Source organism: Anser anser (genome assembly GCF_964211835.1).
Source record: "Anser anser genome assembly, chromosome: 12".
Taxonomy (NCBI): Eukaryota; Metazoa; Chordata; class Aves; order Anseriformes; family Anatidae; genus Anser; species Anser anser.
The window spans coordinates 14328673-14342415 of NC_139733.1; the positions used below are offsets into that span (position 1 = coordinate 14328673).

At 44.9% G+C, this 13743-nt stretch overlaps 1 protein-coding gene across 4 annotated transcripts in view; it reads left to right on the plus strand.

Annotated features, from left to right (window-relative positions):
- The window catches only part of SETD5 (SET domain containing 5), a 77801-nt gene that overhangs the window by 61689 nt on the left and 2369 nt on the right, over positions 1–13743 (plus strand). For all 4 annotated transcript variants that reach the window (XM_083796101.1, XM_083796102.1, XM_083796103.1 and 1 more), the window contains 6 exons: positions 710–963; positions 3440–3496; positions 5009–5476; positions 7004–7290; positions 10277–10410; positions 13582–13655. In XM_083796101.1, coding sequence (XP_083652227.1) covers positions 710–963; positions 3440–3496; positions 5009–5476; positions 7004–7290; positions 10277–10410; positions 13582–13655 — 1274 coding nt within the window. The remainder of the gene's footprint in view (positions 1–709; positions 964–3439; positions 3497–5008; positions 5477–7003; positions 7291–10276; positions 10411–13581; positions 13656–13743) is intronic.

A 13743-nucleotide genomic window follows, 5' to 3' on the forward strand; every position in this document is an offset into this window, starting at 1 on the left:
GTTGAGGATCTGCCCAGCCAGGGATCAGTTTTCAAAGAATGACAGGGAGCTAAACAATTTACAGATGGTAATAAAGAATCAATTATTGAAAAGTTATATTAATAAGAAATGATCAGAGTGCCAGAACAAATAAATGCACATCCCTGAGCAAGACCTGAAGAAGCAAACAACTGAACTGCAGGATTTGCTGAAGATTTTTTTGTTGTTATTAACCAGACATCAAAACTATTTTACTTTGAATAGAGATAGGCATGATGGAGAGGGATTAATCCTTTGCGGGAGTGAAATGTGTTTGGGCTGTATTGATGTTGTATATAGGGAACTAGTTAGGTTCAGGTAATAAACACAGCTGTCTGTGGTGTGTTCACAGCAGTGGTAGGGTGACATTTCCTTCTGACTCCCCTGTACTACATACCTTCCTGGCTCCCTTCCCCCTAGCTCCCTCTTGTGATTACTTTCTACTAGTTGAAATATTTCCTTTCCTTGTTCGCTATATGTTGCAGGTTACGTATAGTTCTGTTAGAGGTATCTACACCTGTCTCAAGGCTGGTATAGAAGTACCTTGGAGGTGCTTCATTTTTAGAAATCTTTCATAGCCATGTTGTGGATTCATGGGCTCAATTTGGGATGGTAGTAGTGACGAGGAGATGGCTTATGAGTTGCAGTTGTTAACGGTGTAACTTTATCCTCGGTTCAATTTGCTTTTCAGACCTATTGAGTCCCCTGAAGAAATGGAAGTCACGCTACTTGATGGAGCAGAATGTTAAGAAGTTGCTGAGGCCTCTGTCTCCTGTCACCCCCCCACCTCCCATCTCTTCAGTTCCTGGCTCAGTGAGCCCACAGCTGGCTACACCCTGCTCGTCTGTGCCGGGAGAGGAGGAGAGTCGCAATGGTTATGGCATGATGTTCTCACCAATTCCTTCTCTGGCTGCTAGTCGCTGCAATACTCCACTACAGTTTGAGGTAAATCTGACTGGAGACTGGGGGTGCAAAAAAGGGAAGAACTTAGAGCATATGCCCCAGAGATTGCAGTAGGCACACCTTCCTTTCTGAGAACGTGGCTGTTTTCCTGAGCAGCGGCAGAGTTGCAGACTCGAGAGCGCTGCTGCCTTTCTCCTCTACTCCACTTTTGGCCATACCAAATCTCTTCCTCCATTAAATATCAAACCTTGCTGCAACCCAGCCTCCCCTCGCTTCATCAATAACATCAGTTTGGTTCTTTTCTTCATTTCTACAGCTCCCAAATTTTGTAGGCTCTTCAGTGTTCTTTAGTCTTCTTCCTCACTTCAGCTCTCTGTGCCAATGTGGTTCCCAGTCCTCCATGCCTGTTCCAAAGAGGGTAACAGTGCTCCAGTTCTCACAGGCTGTCTGACATCCTCAGCTCCTCTTCCAGCAATCCCAAGTATGGTAGAAATATTTTGTCAGCTTTCACTGTGTTCTTTGGTTTTCCTTTCCCTTTATGGTGTAGCAAGGATGCACCTTACGCCTTTGATTTCATGACGGCTTCCTTTTGCAAAAAATTGCAGAAGTAAAGAAGTTTAGGTGGATTTCTTTGCTCTAAACTCTGTGGGAGAGTTTTCCACATCTGTTCAGCCTAGGACCTTCCACTTGTATTTTGTGCTGCATCTCTGTATGTGAATAGGGATCATACTGTTTGTACGTCCAGTTTCTGGTAATGCCTGTTTTCGTTTAAAAAATGGAACTCTTCAGGTCTGTTGCTCACATTCTGCCATTTAAAAGTATTAAAAGTAATTTTGTGCAGCGACAGACTGCTTCATACTGGAGACTGTTTTGCTGGATTCCCTCCTCTGTTTTGCAACAGAGCAAACAGTCCTTTGTGGTATTTTTAGCTTAGTGTGCTTTTGATTATTTTCTTTGAGAACCCTTTTTTGAAAGTTGTCTGACAGGCAGATCTTTGGAGGTCAGCAGGGAAGACTGTGGAGTATTGAGGAGAGAGATGAAAGGCTGTTTGAGGCACAGAGCTTGATTGTAAAACGATCCTTACTTCTGCTGTGGTTGAGCTGGCATTTCAGCGCAGTGTTGCCTTGTATCTCCGCAGTTTAGTCACTGTTTTCCTGCCCCACCTTAAGGTGTTAGTTGCCGTGTGGGAAGCCTGTATTTCACTTGGCACCTGTATGCTTGCCCCATTTACCTTTTTTGCCCTTCTTTCTAGGAAAAGTGTCTAACAGCTTGGTAGACCATAGGCAGCTTTGTTCAAACTGTTGTATTTCTCTAAATGCAGCTCATTCCTCACATCTCTGCTTTAATGCCATGTCTATTCCATTTGGTTATTGATTCTAACTTGAGAGAGTGCAATCTCACTAGGTATAAAGGTTTATACGCTACAGCTGTGGCACTGTGGGAGGAAAACACTGGGGGGAAGAGATTGTTTTATTTGTTCACGAGCCTCCTCAAATGAGTGGAAGATGATCCACCACTGGCTGGCTGAGGAATATATTTTTTAAAGCTGTCTTTTAAGATATTTCATTCTTGATTCATTTCCTGACTTCTTTCTGAAGAACTTGTATCATAAGCTTCTGAAGTTGATCAGGCTTTTGCAAACTGAATTTTTTCAGACTTAATTTTCAGACTTTCTAGATAGAAAATACTCATAGGAGACAGGAAGCAGAGTAGAACTTTTTCTTTGGTGTTTGTCAGAAGCTTTGTGAGCTAAGAAGTTTCTGAGCAGCCTTGGTTTTCTGAGTTTCTGCTTTGCAGAGGGCAATGACTCCTTCCATATTTCTCTGACAGCAACATACATCTCAGAAACCTTCCCTTCTGATTTTATTTTAGGCCTGGTCAGTAACACAGAATGGAGGGTGGTTGGGAAGGAGGCCTTAAGAATGCCATCACATTTGCATGAGCTGTCTTCCACTGATGGGTGCTCAGATGCTATGTTACGGCATACAATTAAGCTGTCCCTTCATACCTGTTCTCCTGACCTTTGCTGGAGAGGTAGCCCAAGTGGACTGAAGGAGCTATTTTTTTGCTTTCTACTGGTATAATGTCCATGAAAGTTAACTGTAGTGTTCGGGAGATCTTAGTGGCCTTTTATTTGGGCAAAACCAGGCTTTCTGTCTCTTCTGTGTCCTCAGACTGAACACCATAAATATCTTTCTCTGCATTTCACAGTGCAAGTTCTATATATGACAGCAGCAGAGATATAAAGAATGAGATGGCTTCTTTTCTTAACATTTATGTGCTCTGTTGTGGGTACTAAGTTGCAGCATGAAACGCTGTAGCCTAGCCCTGCCTTTGTGCTTCCAGGAAGCTTTAGAAACCACTGAACCCACAGTTGCCATCTAAGTTTGGGCCAGTTCCTGGTACAGTCTTTGTTTAGAATAGCCATCGCTAACCTCTATGCTCGTTTTTAATTTATTTTACTTTGCGTCTTGACTTTTTAACTAGATGAATAACAAGATGCTTTTCCCTCCTCTAGAACGTATCCTCCCCTGAGAGTTCCCCTGCACATAGACCTGAATCCATGTCACCCGAGGTAGGTATCACACCGTCTCAATTGCATTTGGGGCCAAGAGCCTGTGTGCTTGTGTGTTGTATTTGAGGCTGCAGTGGGAGAGGAGGGAGAAGAAGTGCAGAGGCTGGTGGGAATGAGGGTGGAGCATTCCTCACGATAAGACAGAAGAGGTTTTTCAGGGTTATCGCAAGATAGCGAGCAAAGTAAAATAAATTAATTGAAGATTGGAATTAATTATACATTTATTGACACTGATGGGAAGCAGGCAATGTACAGACCTGACATGCCTCAGCTCCTGAAGTGAAGGCAAGGGGTATGGAGACCCGGGAAATAGCAATCAACATCAGCCCCAGCCCAGCAGACAAGTGCTGTGTGGTATTTACTAAGTAGCAGCAAAATGACTACTGGGGAAGAAATGGGAAAGCATTCACTGGTAATTTAGACTAGCTTATAAGGGCACAGCAGGGCACCTGACCTGCTCTTTTCAGTCTTGATTTATGTCCTGTTCACTTGCGGTCTTAAATGGTGAAGAGATGCAAGAAAGTAGTACTTTATTTAGCTGCTGGCCTGTTGTAAAACATGAGCTGAAGTACCTTTCTCAGAGACTGTTTTGCAGTAGAAAATCTGCATTCATCTCTAATGTGGCAGATTACTTGGAGCTGTAATACAGCAGAGGAAAAATGTTTCAGCTGCTGCAGTAGGGCATATCTGGTGCCTGGTGCTGCTGTGTTTTTCCCTAAGCACTGAAGTCCTGCAAAGAGGATGAAATTGTGTCAGTTTTGCTCATTGTCTGAGTTCCTGACACATTAGCATGGTGAAGGAGAGCATTATGCCTTTGCCTGGAAGGTTTTTTGGCACTTACAGTAGAAAAATGGGTATACCATTGTATCAGTGCCTAGTGTTCCAGAAACTGTGGCAGTGCAAAGATGATGCCGTTATGATTTTGTCAGAGAATGTAAAATGTAGAAATGCAGTATAAATTAAATGAATGGAGTATTGTTAGAGATTGCTGAAACTAACAGTAAGTGAAAACAAGTGGGTTGGAGGTCCTGGGCATCATACCGTTGTTACAAAGTCAGTGGTGGTTGACTTGGGACAGTCCCGAACTTGGCTAATAAAACAGCAAATGGCCAGCTGTTCAAATCTCTGCTGCTTTCTCCCCTTAATGAACCTAGCTAGCACTAGCTGTTAACATCAACTTGGGACGTTTGGGGCACTTTAAGATGCTGTTTTCTTCTTCACTGACTGCCTGGGGATAGTGCTGAGCCTTGTTCTCCCGCTGCAGTGAGACCTCTAAAGGGGGAAAGAGCATCTTGTACTGGACAGCTGAACTGGATTACTGCTTAGTCCTAGTTGTTCCCTTCTATAAAGAACAGAACAGTGCGGGAAAGGACCGAAGGGGTGATAAGAGAGGAACTAGAAAACAGTGAGCTAGCGCTGTACAGAATGTTTTCTGACATTTCTCTCCCCATCCTTGCCTGACCCTTTTCCTGACTTCCCACCCCCATCCTATATCCTCCCTGGATTTTCTAGCTCTGCCTCCGATCTGACGTGGATTCGAAGGGTGGGTACCTGGATTCCAGTGCAAACACCTGCCCGGAACGGCCATCGCTGCTCAGCTTCGGATCCTCCGATCTGGCTCCACAACCCTCCGTAAACTCTACTTCAGAGATGAACTTCCCGGGGAAAAGCGGGGAAGCACAGATGCTGCTACGAAGCTCTGATCAGGCTTTTCGGACAGAGTTTAATTTAATGTATGCCTTCTCCCCATTGAACGCTATGCCACGTGTGGATGGTTTGTTGCGGGGATCTGCTCCTTTGGGAGACAGGAAGCCAATGAATTCAGAAGCGGGATGCTGCAGCTCTCCTGCCGAAGGATATTTCAGCAGACACGAGTCAGGACTGCTTAAAGAGACGGTGCATGGATCCATGTCTCCCTGTGGCGAGAGGGCTTGTGAAGGCGTCCGGTCTGCTCCCCAGAATCCTCCACAGAGGAAGAAGGCAAGTATTCTCGTAAAGGAAATCCTAAGGCTGCAGGAACCTGAGCGGGAACGGTCTGCACCATGGGAAAGACTTGAAGGGAGAATAAAGAAAACGGAATGTCACTAAAATGCAGCCTTGGCGAGTAATCTAGGCATTCAGTGCCGAGATGAAAGCAATGTAAAGTTGTTAAAAGAAAGGGAGCTACCACTTAGGCAAGATTTTGATGTGAGAACTGGGGACGGAGGGGGAGATCACAATGCAAATAGCTCTTCTCAGAGGCCCGATGTTTCAAAAGAAAATGTGAGCTGTTTACTGGAAAGACTTACTAATAAGGAAATATCACAACATTCTCAGAAAAGTAGATGAATGTTGTTAGGTAAATTTTAGCACTTTGAAAATGGAATGTTGTTTAATAGAAGGTAAATAAGTATTTGTCGCTTGTAGTAGGCTGATGACCCTCACAGGACTAGAACTGACAGTCAGGCATTGCTGTGATAAAACCAGGTGCTGATGGGACAAAAACATGCACTTGTGTCGATGTGTATCAGTGCCTTACCTGTGCTTAGGTATTTTTTCTGGCAAGTGTGGTAACCTGGATCAGTTGTGTATGTGTCCAGCTGGATGGAAGGCTTTGTTTGTGGCAGTTTTTTGGTTACACTTACCTTAAAAACTTTGTGTGTTAAGTTACCTTTGGAAATAGCCTGTTCAGCATTTTAGCCTCATAAGGCCTTGAATACAGATACTGAATCCTAGCTGCCTTCTGTGAATCTTTCATGAGGGGCTGAGCCTCATGATAGCACTAAGGGAAGGCAGGCGGAAAGGTAAGTGTTCAGCTGGAAATACTTGTGTACTTTTGATCCCAGTATCTCTGTTATGAGACAGCATCACTTGGGACATTTTAGTCTCTGTCTTTGACAAATCTGGGACTGGCTTGTACAAAATAGACTCCACTGCTAGACCTGGTTTTCTGAGGCTATAATGCTGGAAGTCTGCAGTGCTGGCTGCTGAACCACCATAGCATGAGCCTGCTCTGAGCAGGCTAAAATTCAGTGCCAGGCTTTACCAGGTTTTAGGATTAGTGTGGCTGAGCTGGCAGAGATGAACAGGACTCTCTGAAGATCTGTTTTGTGACAGTTTTTGAGGTGTACAGATATTGATCTACATTGTATAATGTCACAAACCATGGAGAGAGTGAACCGAAGGGTGTTGAGAGGAGGAAGGTATAGAGGCTTGATGCTTGACTGTGCAAGCATATGCTGTAGTAGTGGGAAATTTCAGGGGCACACTAGCCATATATTCCTGCTGAAGAGGTCATAAAGAGGGGAAATGTGAGTAAGCCTGGCAGTTGATGAGTGGTCCAGATTTGCACCACTTAGCTCTTCTTCTGAGTGCCTGCAGTCTGAGGAAGATTTATAATCCCAATGTACCTTTTAAGATTTTACCTGCAAACTCAGAGAAATGATCTTAAAAACGGTGCGTGGGCATGTTCTTCCCCCTAACCCAGTCCCCTGCTTTCCCTGACTCATCGCTGCGTTTTTCCCTCAGGTATCCCTACTAGAATACCGCAAGAGGAAACAGGAAGCCAAGGAGGGAGGCGAATCAGTGCGATGCACAGGGACTCCTACCCGGCAGGGCAGCAGCAGCTCTGGGACTGACACAGATGTCAGCAGCCTGCCGGGCTCTGTAGTACGAACCCCGTCCTCTCCACAAAGTGGCTTCTCCCCTTCTCATCCCTCCCTGCCTCATGTAGAGGACGTCAGCCCACCAGACTCAAGGGGGGCTAGTTCCTCAACATCACTCAGCAAATCCCAGGAGAACATCAGCAGTAGGTGGTGAGTGTTATCCCTCCGAGCAAGCCTGAGATTGCTCCGCAGAAACGAACCAAACTCTCGGGGGGGAGGGGGCGTTTCCATTACAATAATTGCAGCTGGATGGATTCTGTTGGGTGTCTTGGCGTTATTCTCTTTTGTAATTGCTAAACGGCTGCGGAGAATACTTACAGTCTTCTCAGCCTGCCCTTTAGTTCTTAGTTTAGATATCAAAAATCTCCCCGAGAGATGAAGTCTCTCCTCCAGTGGTTTCCTTTTAAGGGCACAGTTTTGAATTCTCTCCTGCAATGAGAATTTAATCCACGTCTAGTTTAAAGGGTGTTCGGTTGCTGAATTTCCACTGTTTAGACGTGTGTGATACGAAGTTTAACTTCTGAGTAGGAAAGCTGAAGGAGCCCTCTGTAACTTTGCACGTGAGAAGCAGGGACAGTGAAACTACCCCAGCTTTCCAGTGCCTCGCACAAATAGCTGTGAAAAGCAGTTACCAGCCTGAAGTTCGTGACTTGCCAAAAGCATGGAAAAATCACTTTCACCGAGTTACCACGTGAAGGTTTGATAAGGGGAAATGCTAGTCTTCAAAAACGAACCTGATAGTAATGTCTGGTCCCAAAATGAAGCACTGCAGCCCTGAAATGCAGAGTGCTGAGTTGTGGTCTGTACCCAGTGAGGGTAAGGACGTTCTGCTGACTGGAGCTGTGTAGTACGGTGGCTTTGCTGCCTTTTGTATTCACGTTCTGCTTGTGGAGGCTACAGGCACAAAGGCATACCCTTCGTAACGCTGACCTTCCACGTGTGCAGCTGTGTCACTGTTGATGCGATGGCAGGTGAATGGCAAGGGAAGAGATGCTGAGCAATGCCAAGGGTGTGAGGTTTACGTTGACAGTGCCTGAAAACATTTTTGGGGTGAATTTATAAGAGTAATAAGATGTGCTTTCTTCCCTTTCCCATCCTCCCCCACTGCAAATATCACCAGTCTTCAAGTTGAAAATCTATAAGAAATAATTTGTCTTGTACTTCCTGACAGCAGTGCCTGCCAGCTGACCGGCCAGCTGCTGAGCCTGGCCACAGCTGAGGCAGTCAGCTGGTGATTGGGTTTTAATCTGTTTTATCCAAGTCTTGTTATCACTTGCCCGTCTCCTCCTGTGCCACTTTTGCCTGCAAAAAGGGTGAAAGAAAAACCTAGCTGAATGAAAAACCCTACTTGGGGGTGAGGGGACTGGTAAACTTGATCCAGTGTGATGTTTTATATTCTGTTAGCTTCATCTGCTGCTCCTCAGCAGATGCTCTGGCTTCAGTTTATCACGTGGTTTCAACAGTAAATGTTGTGTGGGATTAAAGATGATATTGGTACAGGGCACAATGTAAAAGTTGAAACCATGCTGATAGGGTTAAGCAGCTTTTGCTGCCTTTTTTATTCCTGTTCTGTCTTTTAATGGACAAGGCTAACAACCTCTCAGCCCCCTTCCTCTTTAAAAAATATCTATACGTATATATTAGAAACTGCATGTTACAGAGTTAAAGTTGAGAACCAACTTCATCTTTAACTCTGAGTGCTTACGTTTCTGATACGTTTTCAGACATTCACAGTAATATAATACTAGGGACAGAAGAAAATGGTGGGATCTAAAATTACGTGCCTTAATTTTCAGTTGTCCAGATTTTTGCTGAATTCTACAATATTTGCCAGTAGCTTTCATTTAAAAAAAAATAAGTTTCTGTCTCTTTCAGTTGCCAAGATACAGCCATCACAATGTAAACAGATGTGCTGCTGCCCAGTAAACCCAGCCTTGCAGAAAACTGTCTCCAGCAAAACAATAGCAGCAACGAAGGTGTGAATTCACCCCCTCACCCCATTCACCTCCATGAGGTGTGAACTGTGGCCCCTTCTCCCTTCTGCTTCAGTGAGGGGTGAACTTCAATGTCTGGGCTGTTTATTTAAAAATTAAAAAAAAAAAAAAAAGGCTAATGTAAAGCACAGTTTTTAATATCTTTAAAAGGAAAAGCAAATACAGAAGTCAGTTAACACAGTGTTAGGCTGCATATTTGCATGGTATGCAGTGTGTTTAATGTTTTATTTGAATATTTAAATTTGGGCATTTTTAGGGCGCGCTTTTTTTGGTTTCTGGGGTAAGACATTCTGAATCCTTAATGAGAGTGCTACTGTTTTCCACGTTAAAACACGTACTTCTAAAGAGCTTTGGATGGTCCAGTGCATGGTAGGGGTCCAGGGTGTGTCGGTGGCTCTCCTTTTCTTCTACAGATTGGCTTTAGCAAAGCCACGTCACCTCTGTTTTTCAGCCTCAGAGTAGATGCTTGTTTTAAATAAAGGAATAAGATCTAGCACTGATCTTGAGAGTTTTTACATTACAAAATAAATGGGACAAAGTAGCATTAATGTGCAAAATGGCCACGCTAGCTCTGCTCAAGGAACGTTGCATTACATGACTGTACTATCTTGACACCGTATTACCACAGGGTACTGGTTTTGCTTCTCTTTAGTTTGAATGCAAATAGTCTGTGCAAAATAACTGCATCTGATTTTAAGCCAGTAACAGGATTTTCCAAATGCTGTTGAATCTTGAAACACCTTTCTGGGGGAAAGTGTCCCGTAATCAGGTGATCTACTGAGCTGAATGTTTATAGCATCTTTCTGCCAAAAGATCTTGTTTTTCTCAGGGCAGTGCTCTCATGGTCGCCAGTGACGGACAGTCTAAAATCCCACAGGAGGTTATTTATGATGGAAAAGTAGTGCAGAATTTTATTCCTCGTCTGTCTAGAGAGCTGGTGTTCTCTGATCCCTCTGTTCTGTGGCAGGGGTTTGCATTTGCAATAACTTCATACCAGTGAATTTAAGCAGAAACCTTTGAGACTTCAAAGACAAACCCATCTTGTAATTATACCAAGGACGCCACAGCCCCCTTGTGCGTTGGTCACGTTGCTCTCAGCTGTGTAACTGCAATCCTCAGCTGTTCCTGGGTTTTTGTTGCAGGATGGTCCCAACGTCAGTGGAGAGGCTTCGGGAGGGCCGAGGCATACTTGAGAAGGTGCTGCGGAGTGGTGCGAAGGTGTCCCAGAGAACAGAATCCTCACCCACCTGTGACGGTGTCATTGAGAGAGACGCAGGTAGGAAGATGACGTTTCTGAAAACTTGGTGGTAAATGATGGGCTCAAATAGCTTTGCAAACTCACCTATGAACTTAGTTGTACCTTCATCTCTGTCATCATCAATGCCTTATAAAAGCCTTCTGCAAACCGTACTTTATTGGTATTCAGGTAATATTGCCTGAGCCTTTATCCCTCTCCCATTAGACCTGGAAGACTTCTGGGCTTATCCAGAGTTTGGATTCGAGATCACCTGCGTTTTGGCTCTGGCAGGGATGAGAACTCTGCCCTCGGATAGACGGGTTAACCAAGCATTGCCTCAGTTGCTTCTGTATGCTGGGGATGAAGGTGCTTTCGTTTAATAATTCTAGTTGGCTGAACATCCAGATAAATGTGTTACTCTTGCTAAAACGCAGGCGTAGGCTTTAGGCACTGCTAAGAACTGACGTAGCTTCCAAGCCTTACCTCATCTCTGTTTGAAGTTGCTTGATTCCTCGAGTTATGGTATTTGTCAGTTTTGTGAAACAGACCTACTTACTGAGATGAACTCAGTTCTTGTTGATGTTCCCTCTGTGAGTAATAGATTGTCCTCACTGAGTAGCATGCAGGGTCAGGGAGTGCTTGTGACTTGAGCTGAACTTACACCACTCCTTTATCCAGCTGTGGTGTAAAGATCAGCTGTGACTTCTCTAAGATGGACAGGTCACTTCTTGCCTCTTTTCTTAGCTGTGATATGCAGTTATTTTTCTTTCATTTACTTTGCAAGGGATGAAGGGCAGGCAAAATCCAGACTGTTCCAGCAGGCCTGCACACTGTAATCTGCAGGGATCTTGTTCTTCGGTCTCACACAAGTTAGAGTTTGACTTTAACCTACGTGGATCCATTCTTCCTCCTGGTTACATAAAACCGATTCCACTCCAGATAGTCGAAACTCAATGCCCTGGCTGATGGAAACTTTTGTCTCTTTCATCCTAGCGCAGCAAAATATTTTTTCTTCTTTTGCATACTGTGGCAATTTCTTCAGTAGCTTGTTTAGATTCTGTGAGCATTCTTCCCTCCCCCAGTTGCTGGACTGCTGCTTAGTGAAACAAAACGAGTGACTGAGTCCCTGCCACTCCTGGTATCACCTGTAGGAGTTGTGAAGATACACGTTTGCTTGATGCTGTAATGGATAGTAAAATACTGAGAGAAAAAAATCTGGGTGATTTCTGGTGATTTCCTTATGGAGCACATGGGAATGAAACTGAGTTTTTGTGCATGCCACACTTCAGAGAATCGCAGCTGCTGTAGGTTAAAGCTGTCATGTCATAAATGGCTTAGGTTGGCACAGGCCGGTACTGGGAAGAAAAGAAGCAATTCTCACTTCCGCTTTGTCCTCCCTTGTGTAGGTATTAAGATATGAGAGAGGGAAATGTTGGCTTTGTCTTCTTAAGATTTACATAAAGCAAATTCAGGAAGGTTATAGTTTATTCACACTTTGTAATTTAGCATCTTTAGATGGGCTTTAAATTTTCAAAGATTTTTCTGTGAATAGACACTGCCAGTAATGTCTGCAGCACTGTTGATGTGCCTGGCCTTTTAAGAAACAGTTTATTCCAGAAATCTTTAGGTTTCTCCTGCTTCTCATTCTCAACTTCTGATCTCCTGGATTGAGCAGTTAGTCTCTTCTGTGCATGACTGCTTCCAAAACATGCCCTAAACTGCAAGCTTTGCCTTTCTGCACTGCAGTATTCAGAATGCCACTCGCAGCAAACAGCTCCTTGGTGCTTTGGATGTAGTTTCAGAGAATGGAAGGTAGCACAGGACACATGCTGGAAGCTTCGTGTACCAGTCTCTGTGCAGGTCCTGTGCCCTGAGGAAGAAGATGTCTGAGCCTCAGTAGCAGACAAGACAACTCCATCCAGATTCCTGTTTAGTTAAGCCAGCGACTGTGATGCAGCACAGAGAGGACAACCACAGCAAAGCCACGGGCGCTGCTGACACTGCTGCTCAGGCCGGTGCATCTGGTACAGAGCCAGGCTTGTCTGGCAGAAGTACAGAGCAGACCAAGGCAGCGTGTCCTGTTTCAGGACCGAGACATCTGTCATGTAAATTTGATGCTAATACCAGTGCTATCTCACCAAGGCATTTCAAATACTGCTGCTGAGAATCCCTGAGATGCTGCAAATAAACAACTCGGTCTCATCAGACGGCAACATCGTAAATCCGATGTGAAATCTCCCAGTGCCACCAGTTTCCCTCCCTCCTAAAGAGAGCATGCTCACAGGCTGAACCCTGTGGTTACAGTAGCGGTAACAGAAAAACACAGAGGGCAGAGTGACTGGGTCACTTGGAGTAAGTACTTCTTGTCTCCCTCAGTACAGGTTCAATTATTTGGTGGGGAAAAAAAGACACCTGCCTATCCTGTGAGATTGGGGTGATGGAAAGGCTTGTTCCACTAAAAAAAGCTTACTCTTTTTTCTCTTTCATGTAGCTAAGGTGCATCAGCGTGTACTGTGCTGCTGTTACCCCTCACAAGTCATAGCTTTTTATACCATCCAGTCTTTTTCTGAAACAGGCATTCCTGAGGTCTAAGAGTAAGTCATTTTGTAGCAGCTCAATTGAGTTGTAAAGCAAAATCCCCAAAATGGCAGTGGGGGTGCCATCAGCCTTGGCAGCATGGGACTCCAGTGGCCTTTGAGGACAGCCTGCAGCAGGATCCTACCGACAACCCATCTAAGAATCAGTTTTAATTCCCCAGCTGTAACTGGCAGCCAGTTGGGATTCCTCTGACCAAAGCTGAGCAGAGAATTGCTGAGTCCTTAGAAACTGTCTTCTGCCGCTCGTATCCCTGTGGAAAGCCCAGGCTGTCCGTATTCCCAAGCAGTCCGTATGCAGTCACCAGGGGCTGCCCTTCAGATAGGCTGGTCCAAAGCGAGTGAGGTTTCTGCTAAACCAGGGAGACTTGGTGTAAGGGAAGCAGCAGTTCCTAACGTGCAGGGCTGCTGTATGCATGTGAAGGTTTTCCAGTTGCCTTCTGTTGGGGTCCTTCAGCTTCCAGAAGGCTGCTGACTGGAGAAGCCACTCCTGTCTCGGCTGTAGCTGGAGGCAGAACAAGACAGCTGCGGTGTGCAGGTGTCACTTGAGAGGGAACTGCCGTGACCTCAGTCCAGGGGATGAAGTTTAACATCTTGACTGTGCTGTACATTGCAGACACAGCAGAAGGAGACACTCCAGAAGCCCACAAAGGACCAGCAGTTTACAGTCCTTCGCGATACAGCTACCAGGTAAATTGTCATCTGTTACCTGCCCGTTCTGGAGTAAAGCTTCAGACAGCACTGGGGGGGAAACTGGGTTTAGCTGGAAACTATTCCC